At 38.2% G+C, this 26,184-nt stretch overlaps 1 protein-coding gene across 1 annotated transcript in view; it reads right to left on the minus strand.

The window, feature by feature from the left end:
* The window catches only part of Msh4 (mutS homolog 4), a 462,579-nt gene that overhangs the window by 344,218 nt on the left and 92,177 nt on the right, over positions 1–26,184 (minus strand). Inside the window, 1 exon segment of the mRNA NM_001159771.1 lies at positions 8,362–8,582. Within this exon segment, the coding sequence (NP_001153243.1) occupies positions 8,362–8,582 (221 nt within the window).

The following is a 26,184-nucleotide window of genomic DNA, read 5'->3' on the forward strand; positions in this document are numbered from 1 at the left end:
TACCGCCTCAACGAGTCAAGCCATAACCTAAAACGTAAAGCTACAGAAAAACTTCATAACATCATGGAAGGCTCAGGATATAAAGTTACGCCACGTAAGCGCATAGCACAGTTCCCTCTTAAGCTTCAAGTCGGAGCTTCAAACCCAAGAAGAGTACCAGTCGATCCAGACGGAAGAGAAAGACCACGAAAAAAATTAAGAGAGGTGTCCGAAAAGTGAAGCGAAAGAATAGTGGCAAAAAGAAAGTTAGAAAATCTTGCATGACCGATATATTCAACTAAGTGTAGAATGTATTTTCTGCACAATCATTCCGAAGCCTGGCTCAAGACAGAGCTTAACTTATTCGCATTACCCCCTACACAGACTGCTATAGATTCGAGTAGATGGGTATCCTAAAAATCCCGTATTGTCGTTAAGCGACGAAAGACCGATAGAGTTCTGCATAAATTCGCAACGAAGATTACTTGGACCTTGCACATACAATGCTGAAAGTGAGTGTACAAGTACTACCAGCTACCGACAAAACAAAAGATCTAGTGGCTCCTGTCAACATTTTTCTACACTCAATGTTCAATCAAGTCGATGTATATTTCAACCAAAAACTAGTATCACCTCCGAATAAGGCGTATCCTTACAGAGCATATCTCGAAACTCGACTAAACTACGGCCCTGCAGCTAAATGCTCACATCTTACGACAGCGCTCTGGGATGCTGACACCGCAGGTGCTATGGACGGTCAGCCTGGGACCACTAATAATAAAGCGCTCGTCAGGAGAATAAAATATATAGCCGGTGGCAAAACGCTGGACCTCCTAGGCTATCTGCATTGCGATGTAGCTAATTAAGATCGATTTCATCTAAACAGCGTAGAGGTACGCCTACGCCTTGTTCGCTTTAAGGACGCATTCTGTCTTATGGATTTAGCCCCAGACGTCTCAGTACATATAACAGAGGCTTCTCTGCTAGTTAGATGGGTTAAAGCCAATTCAGCGGTGTTAATCGCTCACACCAGAACGCTCGAAGTAAAAACTTTTACAATACATAGCGGTATTCTTGGCGATACTCTGGAAAATTAAATACTCGACCAACTTCCTAAAAGAATTATCCTAGGATTTGTGGATAACAAAGGCTTTTACGGCGACAGAAAAATAAACCTATTCAACTTTCAAAATTATAGTATAAACTATTTATCTTTATACGTCGACGGTAATCAAGTACCGAGTAAACCGTTACATTCTAGCTTTGTAGGTGCGTCGTCTCAATATATGGAGTGCTTTCATACGCTATTCTCTGGCACAGGTATACACTACATGAACTAGGGTCTCGAGATGAATCGAGATGACTCCGCAAACGGCTATTATCTATTCGCCTTCGACTTAACAGCCAATTTGTCAGTTTATTTTGCAGGACATTGAAATCTTGTTAAAAACGGCTCCTTCAGAATAAAAGCGCGTTTTAATAAACCACTAGCGAAATCCATCAACTGTATTATATTATACTCAGAATTCGATAATTTGTTTGAAATAGATTCCAGTCGTCAAATGGTCGTAGACTCCTAAACGCCCCCACCATCGACAGCTAACGGCTAGGGACGCCAGCGCGCGCATGTGCTCTCAGTAACCCTGTGAACAGTAAACCGGTCGCTAGTATTAGTCATAGAGAAACTCTACTACATCATAGACGTTCAAGCATTTCACAATAAAAACGGATAGTTTTTACCAAAATAGATCGCTATCGTAGGAGCCGACACCAACCTCATCGCTTATTAAATAATAAAACCACCATACGACTGCAGTGAAATTGGAAAAGGATTCCTCGCCATGATAAGTTATTTGTCGTGTTTTCATCGCGGATTAGAGTGGTTCGATGGCGAATCCAATTTAAAGGATGTCTACACCGTTTTAAAAGATGTGGCAAGAAACGCTATGCGTATATACGTGCGCAGAGTGAAAAAACAACATTGACTTGAATGAATTCTCGAACGCCATGTTATCAACTTGGAAGAATATAATTGTCCTTCGTTTAGAAACCTACCACGAACCAACGCTCACTACTGTTTTTATCGCGGCATAAAGCCTGTACAAAATTGAAAAAGCTCGACATTTCTACAGAAAAACCCTTGAGGACGTCCCCGTCATTTTCGTCGTCGTCACCGTATTCGTCGTCACCGTCGTCATCGTCATCGTCGCTGTCGTCTAAGCTCAGTACTAATGACTCTATACCAGCTGAGTTACTCAGTACTAAACAGTGGGGGTATTTCCAGCAGATCAGATTGCGATTGAATGGAAGAAGCCGTGTGCACTTGTATTTAACACCAACGAGAGCAGCAAGCAAGGCTGACACTGGGTAGCCGTATACGTCGACAAAGATGGTGCAGGAATATTTTTTGACAGTTACGGACTCCCCCCAGCCATTCCGTTATATCGACGATTGGAACATACAACAATTGCAGAGTATCGACTCCAGTGTGTGCGATAACTATTGCGTCGATTTTTTGTTTTATCTGTCTAATAGTTATTCTATTAAGCACTTTTGTACTCTTTTTTTCTCTAACACCGTAAAAAACGATGAGCTCAGTATAACTCTGTACAAGCGTATACTTAAGAATAATAAGATTTGTAAAAATAAGAAAATTATATGTACTTAATGCGAACAATCATGTATACCGACAACGCATATTCATCATGAACATGTATTCCATATAATGTAAATGTACATGTGAGTTGAATTTTCTAAAAACCCTACTACCACATTCATCCTTTTTTCAAAACTCACTCGTAGATTATGAAGGAGAAAACAAGTAAATAAAATGTAAAACGATGATAATTTTGATACACTTTATTTATTTAGAATTTCTTATAATTTTGGATTGAGGGAAAGACTTTGTATCACTTGAAAATTTATCGGTGATTTGCTTCCGTGTGGATTTTTTTCACCGTCTTTTTTCGGTTAATCAAAATGGGCATAGCCCTCGTTTTTCGGATTGTTATGCTCTGACGTTTATTCATCTTAAGTGAAATTGCGATTGAGGGTACAAATATTTAGAAACCGTTCGAATAGTAATGATTCGATGTGACGCGCATGCGTTTAAACAAATATATTTATTTATTTAGTTATTATTTATTATATATCGCATATCGTCTCTACTGCTCTCACAGCCGACGTACACTGCTACACTCGCCAAGCTGAGATCACCATTATTTATTTAAAAATTATTTATTGAAAAAATCGCTGGCAGTTGGCACGTAGCTTCCTTTAACGTTATGTACCGCTTTAATATCTGAATTGTTTTTACTTCATATATGATTTTATGAAGTTTTTGTACTTTTTTGTTTGATAGATAAAATTATTTCAAATTAATTATATATACATAATCAATTATAATTCTCTCTTTTTCTCGCATAGCTATAATTGCCGTGCTGTTTGCCAAAGAGAAACAAACAGAAAAAGGAACTCTGCACGTTGGTGTTAAAATTCCTCCTTCCCGTTTTTCTCCGGATATGCTCCATGAAATGACTTAAAATTGAAATAGTCTATAGTTATAATAACATTCGATAATCATGATGTTTTGAGGAAAAGTTCAACATCTGGTTTCCGAGTTATAATGGTTAGGATAGTTTGCGAAACGCATCTAAAATCACTGGTGATCGAAAAATCGCTATGAATAAACGCAAATGCGGGATTGAAAATCTTGTTTTTAACAAATTGGTAAAACAAAAACAGAAAAAAACGAGCCTTAGTATACATTCAAATCCATTAAATAGAAGCTGAGATATAAGCAATGCAGTTTTCAATTATGCAAAGGGTAACAAAAAATTTTAAAGATCAATATCTTTGAAACTAAGTAGTATCATAAACAACTAAAAAAAGGAATAAGAGTGCTATAATAATGCTAACTAAATCCAAAATTTTAAATCGATTATTGTTTTTTTACAGCAAACACATCGCCGGAGGGGAATGACGAACCGTATAGCTTATGGGGGGACATCGAAAAAACGGTAAAAGAGGCCGCGAACAAAGTACTGGGTAAAAAGAAAAAGCCAAAGAGCAAATCATGGTTTGACGAAGTGTGCAAACTCTGGTTTGAAAGGCGCAAAAAGGCTAAATTAGATAGCTTACACAATAGAAGCGATAGGACCGTAGAAGAGTATTCTAACGTAAGGAAACAGGCGGGTGCGATCTACAGAAATAAGAAGCGGGAGTATCAAAAGAATCTTATTAAGAGAATAGAAACAAACAGTAAGGAAAATAATCCCCACGAAACGTACAGAGGGATAACGCCATCAGAAAGGGTTTTAGGAGTAGAGCGCAATTGATGAAGGAGGAAGACTTGCACGAAAATAGCGAAGAATTAGGGGACGAAATTCACACTGCTGAACTCCACGTGGAGGAACCGAGCTACCAAGAAGTAGAGTCCGCGATTAAAAAACTAAAAAACCAACAAAGCAGCGGGAAATGACTCTATATCAGCTGAGTTACTCAAATGTGGGGGCGTCGAGCTTACTTTTAAAATCTATAAACTAGTATGTGCCATCTGGAAAAATTAAACAATACCCGAAAATTGGAAGGAATCTATCATTATACCGATTTTTAAAAAGGGGGATAAGACAGACTGCAATAACTATAGGGGTATCTCACTTTTAGCAACGTGCTACAAAGTTCTGTCAAACGTAATACAAGCTAGACTCACTCCATTCGCGGAAGATATAGTAGGAGATTATCAGTGCGGATTTCAGCGCAATAGATCGACGAGCGATCAAATGTTTAACATAAGACAGTTGTTAGAGAAAAAGTGGGAATTTTGCGAAACCATACACCAACTATTTATAGATTTTAAAAAAGCGTACGATTCTATTAAGCGAAGCAAAATGTATCAAATTCTAGTACTTCTCGGTGTACCATAAAAACTCATGAGATTGATTTAAATATGTCTGAACGGAAGCACGGGAAAGGTCCGAGTAGGCGGTAATGTATCAGAACCCTTCAAATTGTCTTTTTACTCAAGTTATCGCGTCACGTAGAAAAACGACTTTTTTCAGTTTTTGATCTTTTCCTCAGGATCTGCCCTATAAAATGACTCAAAATTAGAGTGGATAACTATTAATAGATATAGTATATCTATTAATAGTTAACTTTAATTATAATATAATTAGTTAACTTTATACTGAATAAAGTATAGTCCTGATAACTATTAATAATCGTGTTTTTTTGAGAAAGATTTAACATTTAGTTTTCGAGTTAAAGCAATTTCAAAACATTGAGGTTTATGGTGTATAATAAAAAAACGATGAACGATACTATAAATTTTCCGCGGTAAAAAGATTGATAATTTAATTTTCTTTTAGGTATATAGATCAATTTACTTTAATTAACTTTTTCAATAACTTCATTAGAAAAAAGTGAAATTCCAAAACTAAAAAATCGCTATAAAAACGCGTCCACAAAATGTAAAATCAGACTTCTTTCCCACTATGTACTAGCAAAATAAAAAAAATAAGACTTGGTGGGTTAAAATTCACTAAGCAGAAACTGCGATACAGGCGTATACAAACGAACACACAGCTCCGCTACGTTCGTCTCAAGCCCGAGGCCCTGCTTAGCAAGTGGCGGGGAAGGAGGAACGGGAGGATTATCAACCTCGTTAAAATAACCAAGGGTCATCTCGCCCGGATGCAAACACCTTGTTAAAGGGCTCCTTTATAGGATACATAATAGAAGAAGAAACCCCGAAATTAAATTAATCATGAGTAGTGAGTTATCAACAAAACTACCTCAAGTGGGTAAAGCTTGAAAGCCCTGTCCCGCCACCGATTCCGATCGGGTGAAAGCCCCGGTGGTCGACGCTGGTTCCATGGAGATTGGGGGGCAAACTTACAAGGTTGTAGAAACGATTTAAAGAGAAGGCAAAAAAGAGAAGTTAAAGCAAGGCCCGTCGTCATCTGGGATCCAAACTCTCAATCCGGCTATGCAAGGCAATAACTTGACGGTCCTAAAGGATACAATCAGGAAAACCATTGAGTACGCCGAGGGCAGAACCAACGTGCACGGGCCGATTAAATCGGGCCTTGCCAAGGCGATGAATGAGCTAGAAAAGATATTTAAAAAAGTACGTTCCTCTTAAAGGTGTCAAAGCTTCGCTTAGGAGGAGAATCTCTTGGACCAAGAACGAGCAGTCAAGAGAGTTTGGCAAGCATCGTCAGTGCCAGGAGCATAGATAGCAACTTGTCAACAAAACAAATCGCAGAATCCAGAGAGTCTCGGCAAAAAGCCATAAAAGCGCGTAATTAAGAAGAGGAGTGCATAGGAAAGCTGGAGAAAAAGTAGACGAACTTATCGGAGACTGCCAGTCCACAACAAGGAATGTAGGTCGTATAGCAAAGCAGGCAGAACAACTTAGACTCTAACAACTTAGTTCTGTAAGAGGAACTAAGAGAAAAGCACAAAAAAGGAAATTTTGAAGGTGAAAGCTATCAAGGTGCCGGTAAATGCTATCAAGCGTGGCACGAGACACGAGAGAAAGCGAGGAGAGGTGCGCGAGGACGGCTCCTTAAGGACGTGGTCTTAGCTAGTGCCGGAAGCAAGAAGTCAAGGGAAAGCCCAACCAATAGCCCTGAAGAGAAGAGCGTGGAAAAGCAAGTCAGAAAGAGGCAATGACATAAGAGAACAGCAATGCAACGTGAGACTTTCATTCCAAGAGTCTCTCACAATGCACCAGAGCCACTACCGAAAGTCAGGCCCAACAAGAACAAGCGTTTAGAAGGGGTACTAGTTAAAGTGGGGCAAAACAAGATGTATGCGGAAGTCCTAGGGAAAATATAAGAGGAAGTAAATCCGGGCACCACTGGAACATTGGTGCTGGGAGTCAAGCAAACAAGAAGTGGAGACGTTCTCCTTAAAGTAGGGAGATGGTCTGACAGGACAGCGTTTACTGCGGAAGTTAAAAAAGCAGTGCTGGGCCTTGGACAGGTCAAAAAGGAAGAACGAAAGGCCACCCTAGAAATAAGTGACATGGACTCGAAAGCTACGGAAAAAGAGGTGAGAGCAGCAATAGGAGGGGCCCTTACAAAGCCGGACAATGGCAGGAGGGTGACCCTACTGAAGCCTAACATAAAAGGCGTTAGAATAGCTATAGTGATACTCGGCAAAAGATAGATCGCAAAGCTATTGGAGATAGGGCACATCCGCGTGGGCCTTGTAAGTTGCAGGATCAGGAAAAGTGTAAAGGCTTCGGACACTGGAAGAACGAGTGCAATGGAGCAGATAGGTCGAACTTCTGCATTAAGTGTAGATCATCGCATGGCTGAATGCCAAATAGATTCGACCTGTTTCCTCTGCAAAGAGGATGGACAAAAGGAAAGAAGCTGTAAAAATGTAGCTGGATCCGGCAGCTTCATTGTATTCAGGCGCGCCTTAGACACAGCGAAGAAAAAAGAAAGAAGAGCTTAAAAGATGGCAATAGCAGGCGAAGTGCTGGATGTAACAGCATCGAGAACATAGCAACAAGGAGACGGGGTTGATGCAGGAAGAAGAAGACGAGTTTGACCCTGATCCCCTAATCACTTCGGTAGATGGGAGATGTATGGAAATTTTAAACTCTAAAGAAGAAGCCAACTAGGCTAATTAACGGACTCCACGAAAGTATTGTTAAACAACTTGCCTGTGGGGTCCCAGTATCGGAGGGCCACTTGTGCAGAGCTTGTTCTGCCTACGCCACATAAAAAAAACACATACACATACATCCGTACGGACATTTCCCAAAAACACCATTTTTCAACTAAAAATGCATCTAAACACATTTCCCACATAGTTGTACACAAACTCTAAAAATTACAATTACAAGGCTTCCTTAGAAAGGAAGCAATTACTATTATAAATAATCACACACAGCCCCGAACGTCAGCCGCGAGCCACCCGACCACCACCTACTCTTCAGCCTCCGCAGGCCACGTGCGCCAGTCTGGCAGAAACGTCCCCCTGCTTCTTACCGCGTGACCGTTTTATCACGCTTTTTTTATATTTGTTAAGCGGGTCTGGCGTAACTATTTTTTGACACAGCAACCACGTTCTGATTGGATCACATGTATAGAATAAATTTCAAATATTTTTGAATGCGGGCGATAAGTCTTTATTGCCTGCATATCTGATCTTTATTGCCCCTCGGTTGAAAAACAGTATGTTGTCATAAACTAAAGTTGCATTAATCTTATAACTATTAAATAGTTTCGAACGTAGCTGAAGTTAAAACTAGTTCTCGAACAGGTACCTTCATATACTTCTTCATATATCTAGCTCATATATTGTGTTTATCACTGATATAACTACTAGTCGTAAATAAATGGCTAATTAGTTATACTTAGTTACCTGTAACTTAGAAAGTAACGTGTGATCTGCAATAAGTTCAGTTACACACATTAGTCTGTCTTCAATCTTTTGAATATTGTATAACGGTTGAAGTAGGTTTGCACGCAAAAATTTTTTTCCTAATGGTGTAACGCATTTATTCATAACATCAAATAAACTAAATTTAGGTAAAGCTTTGTTGAGCGAACATAAAATTTCTAGGGATTGCACAGCTTCAAGGTCTGAAAAATTTTAAAACAATAGCATTACGTGTATGAAGAAGAAAAGTTAATCTCTAAAAAAATTAACTCTTAAAGTAAAAGGTTAGGCGAGTTTGATATATTCCGCAACAAAATTACAGATAGAAAAGAACTGAGATCAATTAAACAAAGTCAAGTTTATTATATTTAATCGTAATGAAGCAAAGAACAACTCTCAAGATAATTACTACGTCACTTGCCATGCCCGTTTCATTTTGTTTATTGGTGAACAACTAAATTTTCTTTTTATATATATTAGAACGTCATACAAATACTATAAGTACAATGAAATGGGCATGGCAAGTGACGTAGTAATTATCCTGACAGTTGTTCTTTGCTTCATTACGATTAAATATAATAAACTTGACTTTGTTTAATTTTTTTAGAGATTTCAATCCTTTTTTAAAATTGTTTAGAGTATTTCATATTCAAAGTCATAAAAATAAAATATAAGTATCTTCGACCACAGCATTTTGTAACATTTTTATTACTAAGATGAAATCACTGATTGTGCACCACGGTGCGAACTACCTAGACCTCGTCATCGGCCACCCGTACACCTAGAGGCCGCCCTTAAATGATTTTTACACCTAGACACCAAAAACCACGTAACGCACCACCTAGACCTCGTCATCAGTCACCTTGTATATCTAGACACCGCCCCTGAATAATTTTTACACCTAGATACAAAAAACCACGGGGCTAACTACCTAGACGTCGTTATCGGCCACCCTGTACCTAAAGACACCTTCCTCGAATGATTTTCACACCTAGACACAAAAAAACCACGGAGCGCGCCACCTAGACCTTGTCATCGGCTACCCTGGCAAACTAGTTACTGTTACAGCTCCGGAATGCAGAGTATGCACTGGCAACCTCTTAATTCAAAATATCGTAATATATTATTATATTTTCTTGAGAAAGTAATTCTCATCTGTATATAGCTTTGCGTCCAACTTAACGGTCCTTTCACATTTTGGGCTGAAAAAGAAAAACGCAATTTTAGCATTTGTGGATTATACACTCACATATTATAAAAATAAGCAGCCTTTTCACTAATAATTTTGTTGGAAATCATAGTATAGCTCAGAAAACATACTAATAAGCCAGAAAATCGTACGAACAGTAACAATAAGTATTTTTACCTGTATCATGAAAAATCCCATGAAAAACACCAATATAGAAGTAAATAGTGTCACGGGCGCCGCGGCTTTGTTTGCTTCTCAAACTCGCCTTCGTGGCGCTACCGCACTACTTGATAAAACGAAATGGGCTAGCTCTTTTAGTGGAAAGCATTGCCACGTATAAGGACTTACACGTATATAACAAAGCTAGTTATAACACAATCAAACATAACTCACGCATATAGGAATGACACCTACTAGCAAAACTATAAAAAGAGGTGTACAGAGGCGCTTAATCTTTTACTCATAATTGGGCTCTTATTCTCCAATACAGCTTTAAACCAGTAGTTGATTTGGATTACAATAAAATATTTAAAAGCGCACATTCTCTAAATTTACTTAATTACTTAAGTACGGTTTTCTTTCTTTAAGATGTGGGATTCTGGTGTTTTTCGACCAAAAAATCGAAAAAAATTTTATTTCTTTAAAGTGTTCTAAAGAATGCGTAGAATCTAGTTTAAAAAAAATAATACGTTTTTCGATTTTTTAATAAAATTCTAAATGTGTGCATTCTAGTGCATAAATTGCTACACATTTAATTTTAATATTGATTTTTAAACGACGAATAGATAGTTTGAATGCAAAACAAAAACGTAAGTATCATTTTATCCAATCGGCCCAGTCTGTGATCCCTGCGATAGATGGCGGCACAGACGTTTATACGGTACAAATTTTTCTGCTGTGCGAGTCTATGTTTGTTACATACCATACATGTAAACAAAATATATGTATATGCTAAAGTTGTAGTTGCATAATTTATAATTTATTAATTTATAAATTACAACAATGTATGCTATACATTCAAAGTGGCATAAACCGAAGCCAAAAAAAATCGTAAAAGTGCTACGAGTGCAGCTAACCATGACTATGATGATGATTATGAAATCATTTTGTAAAGATTTATGTACAGTGAAATAGATTATTTATAAAATATTATGAATAACAGTACTTTTTTACAAAAACCTCATTTTCTCAGCTTTAAGTTTTGAAATATTCAAAATGCATCCTGCGCAATGCATTTCCATTTCATGATTCAAGCAAACTACGGTGAATTCTTTGTTAGCAATTCTTCATGTGAGTTCTAAAATTTTATATAAATTTTATGATAAGACTATAAATATTAATCAAGAGAATTAATAATTTTATATAGTTTTACAGGATTACAGGATTTGAGATTATTATTATCTGATGATTGAGATCAGACTGATGCTTAGTGAGGTTATGTAAATATAAAATAAGAAGATATTAATGTTAACATTAAAAACCAAAGTACGGATGATTATGAAATCATTTTGTAAAGATTTATGTACAGTGAAATAGATTATTTATAAAATATTATGAATAACAGTACTTTTTTACAAAAACCTCATTTTCTCAGCTTTAAGTTTTGAAATATTCAAAATGCATCCTGCGCAATGCATTTCCATTTCATGATTCAAGCAAACTACGGTGAATTCTTTGTTATTTTAACAGCAAATCATAGTGATTACATTTTTATTATAGCCTATATGATATTAATGGCAATCCAGGTACATCAAAATTTATTGTAATTTAACTCACTTTATTATTAATTTTATGAATTCAAATGACATATTTATTTATAAAAATAAAAAAATTTATTTGAAAATCTAATCACTATAATTCTTTCACATCGGCTTAAAGATTACACTCAAATTTTCTGGAATCATGAGATGCAAATGGGTTGTGCAGGATACCTTAGCAATATAGCTAAATTATAATAAAAAATTCTGCTTCATCTGCATTATCCAACTAAATATTAGATAAATTGGGCTGAAAATTTACATAAAATCATATGTTTTTATATACATAATGAGGTCAAAATCTTAGTTCACTAGATCTAAAGGGGGAAAAAAAGTGAAAACACCAGAACCCCACCTTATATAAACTAGCAATAAACGCTCGTTTCTCTCGCGATTTACAAATTAATTGTAATTGTTGAGAAAATACTCACACATACAACGATACGCACATACATACAGCTTATAGCTGTACAAGAACGGAGCAGAGGACCGAAGGTTGCTGCCTGGGTTTTATTGCACCCGACCCACCACCGACGCGACGCTCCCTAGCAGAGACGCAGAGGCACAGGGCCTCACTTCTTTAAGAACCGCAGACCAGCCAACACATCAGCGGCACAACAAGCTATTCTCTATTTTGTTCATATAAAGTTTATTCAGTGTATTGTTTATGCTCTAAACAGTGTTACAATTATATTTTGATATTTTGTCACTAGTTTCTGTATTAACTCTGGAGTACGAACTCGGCTGCATTATTTACATAAAGTCTCTTTAATAAATACTTCGATTTCAACCTACTTCCGACAGTAATGATATTTAATTATTTGACGTGTCATTATTAAATGTACTATTAAATATCAGATGTACACTAGATGATAAATTCTAACAGATCGAATGCAAGATTACAAAAACGTTCCACGAGATTTAATTACCGTTGAGTATGAATGAATATATTCAATACAGTCAACATTCTATAAAAGTAGTTATGGCAAAAACAGGTGCTGGAAAGTATAAATCATTACTTTTATACTTTTGACAAGAACAAAAAGAATTTAAGGTACAATTTATTCTTTTGAAAGATTCAATCTCACAGTTTAATTTTTTGTAAAGAATAATATTGTTATGTCCTGGACACGGTGGTTTTTATCGGACAGTAACACTCCGATGTTGCTTATAAATATGGGAACACGGAGGGCGACAGAGATTCTAGATAATAGATCTGGGCGCCGACGGTGCTTAGTTATCCTCGCGATCTTGAAGAACAGCCTGAAACGACTGTCCGAGTACACTCTCAAAATGACAAAAACCGATTCGCGGACTAATAAAGTATTAGGACGTGACCTATTGCCGTCACGTCCTTGATTTATAAAAAAGGGAAACGACCCGGATGTTAATGAATTGAAAGAGAGGATATGAGAGAAAGAAAGGGATACATTATTGGCCTATTGTCGTGTTGAAAGACACCTTTATCGTTATCAGGTTCAAACTGCATCGCCACCTGCTCATTCTCACAGTTAATAGCGCAGTTTGGGTAAGCGCAATAGAATCGGGAACCCGCAGAAATGATACACACACTCGTATGAATTTGTAGAGTTGTTTTAATTTGCTCAAATTGTTTAACTCGACACAATAAAAAATACACTTTTGCACACACGTACGCTCAAATTTTTATAAAATTATAGCGCTCCAGATACAACAATATAAGACGGCGATACAAGATAATGCGATCGATGTCAATTGAACCGAACCTGCGACACTATACGAATAAGACTGTGTTCACGAGTTGAAGTTTTGTTCTGAGATGCAGAGACGAGGACCGATAAAGAAACGGGCAGAGCTTCCGCACGGTCCAAACATTTTATGATAACTGAGAGTCCCTTCGGCTTGCGCTCTAGAGTTTTTATATCCTCCGCTTCTTTGTAACCGTTTTCTTCCAATTTCCCGGAGGGGTGAGTACTTGGCCAATTAAATACCTAGATGTCGATGTTCTCCTCTCGTCATTTGAATTTTGAAGTAATGTGGACCATTCAGAATTTTATTATTAGTCGAAGTATTTCTCCTTTTCTAGTGATGCGGCTAGTCTTACTCTCGCCTTTCGATGCGTTTCCGCGCTCTATTATCTGAGTCGGTCCATGATTATGTCAACGAGTTCACAGCTTTGAAACACGTACACTTGTTGTGTTGTAATATTATATATTGCAACGACTGAAAATTTAATTGATCGTGATTTTAATTTTGTGTTAAAACGTTATCTCTCTTTCCCGGTCAGATCATTAATTATTCTTTGCCCGGGACATCTAGTAAAATAGCTACTATTATGGCTCTCCCATAATAGTATATAATACTCGCAATAGTGTCGATTGGCGGATTCACAGAGAAGCCCAGAGGCTATATAAAAACCGCATCAACGCGGTGAGAATCAAGGGATGGAGGGACTACTGCGAGGATATCGAGAGATATCCTGACGCGGCCAGACTCCTTCGGATACTCGCGAAAAATCCTGAGGTATGGCTTGAAGCAATCTGACTGCCTACAGGAGATACACAACCTCGGAAGAGGAGTGTTTAAAACTACTTCTGGAAGTCAACTTCCCGGGCTTTCGGCTCTCCCATGAGATGGGGGATGAGATCTCGGGTAGGAATAGGCAGCAGAGGGCGGCATGGGATCTGGCGGCGAAGGTCGTCACACCGGAAAAAGTCAAATGGGCCATAAGGAACTTTAACCCTTCAAGGCGCCGGGCATCGATGGAATCTACCCGGCATTCCTTCAAGAGGGGCTGGAGGAACTGGTTGGCCCCTTAGTAAAGCTCTTCAGAGCAAGTGTGGCTTTGGCTCATGTACCTGAAATATGGAAAACGGCCAAGGTTGTGTTTATTCCTAAGACAGGGAAGTCAAGTCACACCACCGTCAAGGATTATAGACCTATAAGTCTTAACTCCTTTGTGTTTAAGACACTAGAAAGATTGGTGGATAGATTTATTCAAGGCGATATCCTAACCGTGCTTCCTCTTCACCCTAACCAGCATGCGTACAGGGCGGGATTCTCTACAGAGACTGCCTTACACTCGGCGGTTTGGCGCATTGAGGAGCAGCTGGAAAGGGGGGAGGTAATGGCGGGAGTATTTCTAGACATAGAGGGAGCGTTTAACTGCACCTCTATCGAAGCAGTTGTCAAAGAGGCAGGACTACATGGGATGCCTGGACCATTAATAAAATGGCTTCAGGGCATGCTTACACGCAGGACTGTGATCTCGAGTCTCGGAACCGTAACGGTCTCCGGCAAGGTCAGTGTCGCCCACCATTTGGTGCCTGGTAGCAAATGGGCTACTGGAAGCGCTGAATGGGTGGAGCTGCTATGCTCAAGCTTACGCGGACGATTTCCTGATACTGATAAAAGGAAGTGCAATTGGCGCAGCCATGGACGCCATGCAGCTTGCATTAAGGAAAGTGGAGAGATTGTGCTGCTCAACGGGACTTTCGGTTAACCCGGATAAATTCGAAATACTGATCTTCTGCCGCAAGTACAAGTTAGATGCCTATAGAGCGCCCAAACTCTCTGGAGTTGCCCTACAGGTAAAGGACTCAGCTAAGTACCTCTGCATTGTTCTGGATAAAAAGTTAACCTGGGAAAAAGCATCTCACGGCCGAGTGCGATAAATTCTCTGGTCATGTCGCAGGGCATTTGGCAGTACATGGGACTAAGTTCCCGGATTATACTGTGGCTATACAGGGCCGTCCTGGACCTTGTCTGGTCTACGCCGCGTTGGTCTGGTGGCCAAGGGCGGAGCTGGCGGGTGCTAGGGAAGCGCTAGAGAAACTCAGGAGACAGGTGCTAAGGGGGGCGACAGGGGCCTATAGGATCACGCCTACCAAGGCACTTGGAATCCTTGTGAAGGTGGAACCACTCCATCTTACTATCATTGGGATGGCTGCTAAGGCAGCGCACAGACTCAATGCGTACGGACAATGTACACAAGGCACGAGGCACACTCTTGCCGGAATTTTCCATCAAAACTGATATGATGATCCCGCGCTACTTCTTTCGGAGAAGATACGGGGTCGTGATACCGACAAGAGAAGAATGGAAGGCCCGCAGGGACAGTCTAACAGGAACTGGGGACGTCTGGTACACAGATGGCTCTAGGACAGAGACTGGCACTAGTTCGGGGTACTACTACCAAAGGGATGGAAGGGGAACCTTCTTTTCCCTGGGACGGTATGCTACGGTCTTCCAGACCGAGATATACTGCGCTATACTGACCTGCGCTCAGAGGAACATTGAACTCGGCGCAAGGGATAGAATTATCACCATTTGCTCAGACAGTCAGGCGACACTTAGAGCACTTATGGCTCATAGGACGACCTCCAGACTGGTCTGGGAATGCAAAGTAGTTGTAAATCAGCTGACCGCTCACAACAAGGTCAGGCTGCTCTGATTCCCAGGGCACACCGGGATCAGGGGTAACGAAATAGCAGATAGACTTGCAGCTTTGGGAGCTAAACACTCTCCAATCGGGCCGGAGCCCTACGCAGGTGCCGCAAGGTGCCTGATAACGGGCGAAATCCGGGGCTGGGTTGAGAGGGAGCATACTAAGGAATGGCAAGGAACTCAAGGATGCAGACAGCCAAAGCGGTAATGGGACAGGACACCAATGTCGGCTGGACCAAGTGCATGCAGATAGTGACCGGACATATCCGCTTAAGGTACCATTTCTTCTTTCCAAAGAGTAGAGTCTCGCAGCGCGAGCATGTATTAATGAACTCTTTAAGAACGCACATTGTCTTACCCTTGTTTCAACAGAACAAATTCTCAAGGATACGCGAGCACGCTCAAGCTCCTTTCCGAAGCTTCTACATTCTAGAGAGCAACGGCGAGAATTATTTTAGTGTCTCATTTTAAGTTTAAGTGTAAGTGCAGTAATTGGATCGCCCAATAGCAAGTTCATGTTCAGTGTTTTATGTACAGTGCGAGCTTATAAGTTTGGCCGGAGGAATAGGCATTTGTGCTAAGCTTTATGCGTCAATTTCACGTGTGCTCACAGAGGTATAGCCACGGCGAAGCTCTGGCACGGTGAACGCGACTTGCAAGGCTAACATAACTAACAACTGCCCCCTTAAGTCGGAGAGGTTGAATTGCAGTCTAAGGACTGCTAAGTGCCTTTTACAATTTTAGGCTACATCGGTATTGTACTTGCCGGCTAGGGCGCATTGCGATCTACGACGTAAATCACTCACGCGATAATTCAGTAAAATCTCGCGTAACTAACAAACACGTGGATCTTTTATCCAAACGATCGCTAGGTGGTCACGAGTGTTTCTTTTCTACGCAGCAACGTATACTCTAACACGCATAACGAATTCCATCGATACTATTGATTCAGCATTTTTCGAATACAAAAAGAATGAAACTGTGTTGTCACAAACCACTATATCATATTAAAGGTAATAATTAGAGTGTTGTTTTTCTCTCTGTACTAGTTTCTTTCAAACAGTCGACTATAGTCTCCCACGAAATACAAGCTGTTCAATTGTTGCTGAGGACTAGTTCATGACACAATTAAATTAGATTATTTAAATCTACGTCAATTCTAAAATTAACTTTCTTTTAATCATACTAAATTTACTTGCATAGATTTAATTATTATTTGTTCGGTCATTATATGATAAAATTTAATCTTTGATTTAAATACAACTAAATATCTCCGAGAAACTTGCGATGCGCATTTAGATATATTGTTCTGAATTTAACATTCTGTTATATTAATTGACAATAAATTTTCTTTTTTATTACACATCGATGTTATTGCGTTTAAAGTCATTTACCTGCCCAAATGCTACACAAGTTTCCCTTTACGTAAATCAATAAGAATCCACAGTCGTCGCAATATATTTTTAGGGCGTCACTTAACACTATCCTCTGCAACTTAAACAAAAATTTACAATTGCTCAAACATAATTTTTTAAATATTTTTTGTCTTCCTTGAATAACTTTTTCAAGCAATCTGAATTCTTGTTAGTGGAAGTTAGTGGTTCTCTCCATGTACTGATGAAAGGCTCTGGTTTCTACTCTTTGTATTTGTCTGATGAAAATTCCAATTGAATCATGATGATGTTGTTGGATTAGTAGTGTTGGAAGAGGATTCGTAGGTTTTTCTTCGAGAAATGGATTGTCTAGATTATCGTTTATGGCGGGATCGATGTACGGAATTTTTGTCGTTAAGTGGTGTAAATACATCAGAGTCTAATACATTGTCATCTATAACGTCTAGTACTTCTAAATCGTCTTTGATAAGAATGGTGTCGTTTTAAGGTCGACTATCTGCTTTCATTTTCTCTAAATATCGTAAAAAAAGAATTCTGATTTTAGTTATTACAGTTGGCTCTCTCTCTCTCTCTCACTCCTTTCTTAATTTATTTAATTGTGCGTATTATTTAATACGCATTATGTACCGAAAGGAACTTTGTTTTAACCGAGTGTCCCACGACACCTTACATTAACATATAACTTAACTTTAAGTTCTGTAAGCCCTAGATTGAACGAAACAATTTTTTTTTGCTTTATTATGATTAAATATAATAAACTTGACTCTGATTGATCTTAGTTCGGTTTTATCTGTAATTTCGTTGCGGAATATATTAAACTCGCCTAACCTTTTACTTTTTCAAAAGTCAATTTTTTTAGATTTGAACTACTCATAAATTATTTCTTTCTATAGCAAATTTCATGGCTGTGACTCCGACTCGGTCTGAACACCCGGCTTGGATTCCGACTTTGACGATCAGTCGCACGTATTGCAAATCATTGTATTTGATGGCTTGACATAAGCGTAGAACATAACTAGGTAGGGTTCGCTTCAGGATTTACTATGAGCTCTACTAATATTTCTAATATATCCAGTCGTTTATAACATACAGCGGTGAATGTTGTTGGAATCCGCCAGAAGTCAGAACGTTCAGACCAATCAACTTCATATTGCAGCAGTAGTGATATCATATTCTCGTCGCTTCTTATTACAATCGAGGACATAGCTTTAGCTAGCCCTAATGTTGATTTTCGTGGGTATACTTTGATGCTATATTTCATTATCTTTTTATCGCCGACAATGACGGCATCTTCGATAATCGTACACAATTTTTCCGTTGTCAAAAATCTGGCAAATAACCGTAGAAATTTCTTTGCGTCTTTCCTCTCCTTGCGCCAGATCTTTTGTCGTATGATGTAAATTCTTTCTTGTTGACACGAAAATGCAAACTCGGACCAGGTAAGCATTTTTCCGACAAAGTTGACCATCTGTAGGATAAGGAGAGACGAACTTATCAGACTATGTAAGTGTAAGAAAAGGTGTGCAAGGCTTGGAAATCAAGTTGATACACTTATATACTTATAATTAATTATTTTGTTTGAATTGGTGCGCTCTCATGAGCGTAGCATTGTCTTGATCATTGAACGCAGTAAAGCTCCAATGACAAGAATATATTGATGTAGTAGAGCCTCGATGACAAGAATTTGTCAACGAGTGCGGTAGTGCTTCAATGACAATTATATATTTATTTATTTATTTAAACCACTTACACTTTAAAAGGCATCCTATGGAGGTAAATAAAATTACCTCTACATAGGAAATGGTCCAAAAGAAAAGCTTAATACTAATCTTAAACTAATAAAAATAAAACCTTTTCATAGTATTGTAACAGTGCACACGCACACGCCGAAGGCGGCATGCGTACAATATACACAAGCGCGTAAACGACGCTTACGCGCACACATACACCATACGACACGTGCTCTACGAGACGCATGCCGAGGCTACAGGAGTCGTTTGCGAAGCATAGCATAGGGATAGGTAAGCGAGAGAGAGATAAAGAGATAAGGTATAGTGCGATACGGAAGCCAACACTATACCCAAAACGGTGCCAAGTCGCCGAGCGAAGAGACAACAGCACATTTCAAAGGGCCAAGAGAGGGGAGCCGAAACACAAGGCAGCGAAACCGAGGCTAAACACTCTTACGATAGCTGCTAAAGCGGCAAGAAGCGCCCGGCACTCTCGACGAGGCGAGCAGCGAACATAGCGGGAATTCGATACGACAATCCCGATCAGCCAGGGTGTGCATCAGCCCAATTGAGAGAAAAGGCGCAGCCACGGGCAGAATCTTCTGAGCAATGTAAGGGCGAGAAAAGACCGGACATAATTAGCTCGACGGATTCCCGGAGCAACGTGCGGCCAACATCGAACGACGCAGCGCAGACCGAAAGCGCATCGAATACATTGTAAGTGTCAGCGCGCAGCGCACTTGTTGCTCTCTTCCTCTTTCTCTCTCGCGAAAAGCGCAAGGCGCAAACAGCGCGATTAGACGCTGTAGCTAATTTAGTTTTGTAGCTACTGTCTTTGATATTTTAGGTATTTAATTATTTTTGTTCCTTGTTTTTTTTTTTTTTTTTTTTGTCAAGCTAATATATTTTTTACACGACTGCTAACGCTCGCGCTGCGAGCTCGCCTCGATATTGCCTGATGCTCGCGCTTTACGCGAGCGTCAGGCAATCAATTAAAGCTTTTGGGCCAGATAGGGCGTGTCACACCAAAATTGTTATTCAATTATATGTACCAAAAATCGTTTCTAGGGTTGTTGTTAATGTATAAGCGTGTAACGGTTTATCTTTCCCCAAGAGACTGGATAGTCAGTCGGTTCCAGGATCTGGATAGGGGGAAGGGGCAAAAAAAAGAGTCTGTTTTTATATTCTTAACAATAATAAAATATATTTCCTAGTTAAACCATAGCATTTGGAATCAGTTGTTAAATCCCGGCTGAAACAGAAATCAATTATGCGTCTCCTTAAAAATACTTCGTTTTTACAAGTAAAATTGTTTAAACTAACGCGGTTAACAAATTACAAGAATATATACGCGATTTCGTTACAATATTGATTTGGTGGACGCGGCTCCGGTGTATCAGTTCGGTGGCGGTATGGCGGGTCGGTGACGGATTTCGAGGTTAGGAATTCATTCGGGACGGAGAAATCGTGTGCGCCTGGCTACGCCGATCCAAATGAGTCGTGTAACAACGATTCCTACCGCTCTGAGTGCGCACAGGAATGGTCGGGATAGTGTCACAGTGTTTTGAGGTTATCCCTCGGATTTGTAGGGTCGTGAGCGCACGGCTTCACAAATCTTCGTTGCTCGTCTCGTTCTTCTCTTTATCCTGTATGCACACAGAGATAAAGCAAGTCGTGAGATGTCGGCTTAAGGCTGGCTTTGGAGGTTAGGAATTAACCTTAGTTTTACCAGGACGTGAGCGCACGACCTGGCGAATCGCCGGCGAAACTATTGTTACTCCCTTAACCCTGTGGTCTCACAGTGGTAGAGGGAGGCAGCAATATGTCGGAATGTAGGTTAGGATTTTATGGTGGCACCGGGTGACGCCTACGCGTGCTCACGTAGAATAGGCTCCATGTTGTTCGGATGTTCCGGGTTGCCTCGTGTGACTCACCTTGCGGATGTTGCGCGCGCGCGCTCAATCCGCGTCGTGCGGATTCGCCTTTTGTTCGTTGCACATGCGCACATTGTTTGTCTGATATTATCTTATTTATTTATATAAGATCATAGAGCCTATTAAAAATTATTCTTCTAAAAATTATTGGAATGTTTGAAATGAGGTATATCAGCCATTAGTTAAACATTCGAGTCTTAACCTCTGCTTTGTATATGAGTATAACTGTAGCCCTCTTGTCTTAATGATTTTGTTTAATATTTTCGAATATTTGATGTTTTTCTATTTCAAAATGGGATGTTTGATGGGACTTGTTATCTTGTACGAATCTATTAAAATATTATTTGACCGAAAAAAAAGTTATTTATGCATGTACCCCTATCATTATTAGTGGAGGGCCTCGTTATCGTGGTGAAACAAGGACTATATTCAAACTTTTAAAACAGTAAAAGGGTAAGCAAGTTTGATATAAGGTAAAAGCACCAGTACCGGGACAAAACGAAATTCGGGATCTATAATGGGACACTTACAAAAACCTTTGGGGGATTTAGAATATTTTGTTAGCAAATCAATAAAATAAAATATGAATGGAAATTTTAGGACCATAAATTATATTAAGCTGAGTTTTTATTTTTGTTTTAAATTTAATTTTTACCAGAATCGCAAAATATCCCGTTGCGTTGCTTGCGTTTTCATGAAAACTAGTGTTCGTTTTTCGTAAAATCCGCATATAATTTATATAGAAACTATATAAAATAACTTATTCAGAAAATAATTTTTATGATTATGCATCGAACCAACGTAATTTTAATAAAAAAAAATTAATGACTTCAAAATTCTTTGTCCAAGTTTACCTCCCGATTTTCGAACGGGTACCTTGTACTGGTACGAGATGGCGCCGCTCATTCAACTGCTGCTCCTGCGGGCATCTATAGTACAACTACGCAGTCGACAAAGTTTTGCATTTATTTATCCAAAAATGTAAATGAACCTCATTATAAATTTCTTGTAAAAGTGAAGTTCTACATAGTAAGAAGCCTTTCATACAACGATTTGTGAAAATCCATTTCAAGCTTACAGTTAAAGTTCTAGTGAAAAATCTTAACCTCAAAACTACCTCTCAATTTGTGCTGACTCTCATTTATATTACAGACGCTAAGCATACCACCAAAAGTGAAAACAAGTAAAAAAACTGTGAAAAATAGTGACAAGAGCGGTGCCAAAAGTGGAGCTCTTGATAAAAACAGTTTCTTTATCAAAGAGAAGATTCGACAAGTTTCAAACTTACAATTTAAGAGGAAGAAGAAGGTAGAAAAGCAGTACATCATTGAGGATATTATGCAAGCTATGAATGCGTTAGGCAATGGACTGCCTTTAAGGCAAGCTGCTGAAGAGTTTGGTATACCTAAGTCAACGTTATTTGCTCAGTTGGAAAAGTTCTCACCTTTTGACTGTGTAAAAGGTCCTTCGATAGTGCTTAGTGCAGAAGAAGAGAGAACAATTGTAGATTGGATTCTATATTGTGCAGACCATGGTTTCCCTGTTACAAGAACACATCTACTTAATTGTGTTCAGAAATATATGGTAGAAAATGCGAAGAAGAATCCTTTCAAAAATAATAGATCAGGCAAGCATTGGTTTAATGCATTTATGCGCAGGCACAGTCATTTAAGACAGAGAATAGGTAAAAATTTAACGTCAACTAGAGCAGCTGAAACAGAAAATGACGTCAGACGGTGGTTTGACAATGTGAAGGACTACTTAACAAAGAAAATCTTGTTGGAGATAGATTCGAGTCGAGTTTTCAACTTAGATGAATCTGCATTTATGTTGGTGCCTAGTGATAATACTGTTATAACGCAAAGAGGTGCACGTGCTCCATACCAAATTGTATCTGGCAACGCTAAAGCTTTAATAACAGTTCTTTTTGTTGCTTGCGCTTCTAGTATCATCCTACCACCAATGATTTTATATAATTCAAAAAAGACTCCTGAGAAGAAAATATTAGAAAAAAAAACCCGAAGAATGGGCAGTTGGAAATTCTGACACAGGCCGGATAACATCTAAAAGTTTCTATCACTATATTTTGAATATTTTTTTCAAGTAACTTACAAACAATAATATAGAACCCCCAGTTGTACTCTACGTTGATGGTCACTCTTCACACTTGTTACTTCCATTAGTTAAGTTTTGTTATAAAAATAAAATAGAACTTTTTGGTGGGCTCTGTATCCGAATACCACACACATAATACAGCCCTTAGACGTGTCAGTATTTCAACCACTGAAGAATTCCTACAAACAAGTTATACGAGAATGGAGAATAGAAAAGAATATTGTAAATATTGAAAAGTACGTATTTCCAGAAATTATGGACTTAGCATTAAGAAATATCGACCGCACAACCACTATTCAGAATGAATTCCGAATCTGTGGATTGTGCCCGTTTAATTCTGAAGCAGTAGATTATAATGTTTTAAATAAAAAAAGTAAAAAGAAATCCGAAGGTGATTCGCCTGAAACACAAAATCAAGATGAAAACTCTACTGAAGATCGGACAGGATTTCTACATTTCTTTGAGAAAAAAATGCTTTCTTCTGATGTCCTACGAGAATCCCAACAAAATGAATTTGAAAAATTTTAGACTGGCGACATTAAGTACCAAACACTTTTGAAGTTTGGCAAAAAATAAAGAACTTCCACAGTAAGAATTATGATTCTATTATATTATTCTCTTAATGTTTATTTATGCAATTACTTATGCTTATACAGATACTGAACAGTATGATGGTGTAAGAGATAGTAAAGAGGCAACCGATCTTTTAAATTTAGATTGTAGTAATTAGGACATAACCAATGACGTGTGCAATGTAAATATAGATACTGCACCCAACAATAATGATCTTAGAATCACAAGCATTGAATAAGTAAATATTGATACCTCAAAATTTATTTAAAGTAAAAAAACGAAGAAGAAAGATCCATCGATATATCCATTATTGATGAACAATGTAATGCTGATAGCAGTTATAACTTATATTATACAGTAGGCGATTTAAAGTTTTACGATGACTCTGGCAAACGCACAATAGTATCTATTATAGCAGTGATACCTGACTGCGTCGACAATACAGAAAGTTCCTTTGCTACAGAAGATAATATTTTAGGTATGTTTGATCTCATACATCATTTATATATTTTATATTAAAAAATTTGTTATTTACAATTTTATTTCTTACAGAGGAAAGTACAGTTTAATTTAAAGTTAAATTTAAAGAAATCAGAACATGATTCTACATCATCTAAGGTTGTAAATGATACGATGGTTGTCTCTTCATTTGAAAATACTCTTAGTATAACTGATAAAATTTTAATTAATAATATTAAGAATGATAAAGATGTGTCACAGGATTGCATAGTTCCTAATACTGATTACGAAATGGATCAATCACAGTATAGTATTACAACAGTACGCAATTGTGCACAAGTTTACATAGTTAATAATTATGTCAGGGAAATAGATGTATCTACAATTAATAATATTGATTATAGTTAATAATACTAACAGTGTTTTGGATTTATCGTAGATTGAAAATACTGCTAATACTGATAGTAGTGTTGATGTATAACAGGATTGTGATGCTACGAGTGGTAATACTAAGAGTGGTATGGACAAATTTAATGAATACTCAAATCGTACTCAGGATTCTGGTGTATTCGAGGATGGAATTTTAGATTTGTCGATACACAACAATAATATTGAGAACACAGTGTTAAAAAATCAAAATCAAAATATTGTATCGCATACAGATGATGCAGTTGATATGCAATCGCATTTCAATAATTACAACCGTACAAACAACACGTGTAGCACAGGAGGAAACTTTCAAATGCCTGGACAAATAAAAGCATTTCCTATTCCAAATCTAACAAAAAAGAAAATAAAGAGTGTTAGTGAGGAAAATATTCCACCAATCACAACTGTTGAAAGTTTACTCGAACTTCTAAGCAAAAAAGAAGAAGAACAAAAAGTTACAAAGGGAAAAAATAAGAAAATTAAAAAAAAAGAACAAATTATTCAGAAAGAATTACAAAACAAAGATATAACTTGTCAATGAGAAAAAAATCTCTAAATTTATAATTAAAAAAACTGAAATCAAAAATGAAGTTAGAAAAGAATACAGAAAAAATAAAACTATGGGAAGAGCAATAGGAGTCTCTAGCATCAAGATTACTTGAAAGCAAAAAATTAATCAATGAATATAAAATTGAATCCTTACACAAAAAAATGAAAATTAAACAAGTTTATTATATTTATTCATAATAAAGCAAAAAAATTGTTTTGTTCAATCAAAGGCTTACTTAACTTTAAGTTAATTTATATGTTGATCCATCACAAACAACTCTCAAGATACTTATAACGTAACTTGCCATGTCCGTTTCATTTTGTTTTTTGGTGATCAACTAAAATTTTCTTTTTATGTATTTAAACGTGATACAATCACCATTAGTACAATAAAAAGAGCATGATAAGTTACGTAGTAAATATCTTGAAAGTTGTTTTTGATGGATCAACATATAAATTAACTTAAAGTTAAGTAAGCCCTTGATTGAACAAAACAATTTTTTTGCTTTATTATAATTAAATATAATAAACTTAACTTTGTTTGATTGATCTCATTTTTATCTGTAATTTCGTTGCGGAATATATTAAACTCGCCTAACAGCCATACATTTAGAAGTCACTCTGAGTTTCGTTGCTCCGTGAGCTATAACTATCGCACAGTCAGCCGAGCTACAGGTCAAGTCACCCGCTTCTTTACCTTTTCCCTAGGCAGTATCGCGTGAGCGGACTGGGCTAAATAAAAGGTCTCATCGACTCGGAATTTTTAATTATTTCTATCGTGCGAGCATTCGCTCTGTGCGGCCACCCGGACGTAACAGTAATTGGGGGCCCCTTCCGGTCTTGGTTTTTACTATTAGAAGCAAACGCGATTAGATCAACGGAATCATGGCGTTAGGCGGGTCGAATAAAGTAGACGAAGCATTACAAATTTTAGAAGTAAACGCGAAGGCACTAGAACCTGACGTACAGAGGGACGGTTGGGACATACGCAACAAGAAATACGCAACATACTTTCGCGAACTAAAAGTAAAGTGTTCAAACAAAAAACCGCAGTCAACGGTGATACAAACGCGCGCCGCGATATGCGACGCTTTAGTAGCAGAACTCGACAGGGAGGAAATCGAAAAAACAGTCAATTGCAGCACCTTAGTTAACGTCGTAGGGGATTTCATAGCAGCTCGAGTAAATCCGACGTCGCTAATTAAATTCCTGGCGGGCGACGACGAGGACGACTTAACGTATATACCGGAA

Source organism: Nasonia vitripennis, assembly GCF_009193385.2.
Source record: "Nasonia vitripennis strain AsymCx chromosome 5 unlocalized genomic scaffold, Nvit_psr_1.1 chr5_random0002, whole genome shotgun sequence".
NCBI classification, from domain to species: domain Eukaryota; kingdom Metazoa; phylum Arthropoda; class Insecta; order Hymenoptera; family Pteromalidae; genus Nasonia; species Nasonia vitripennis.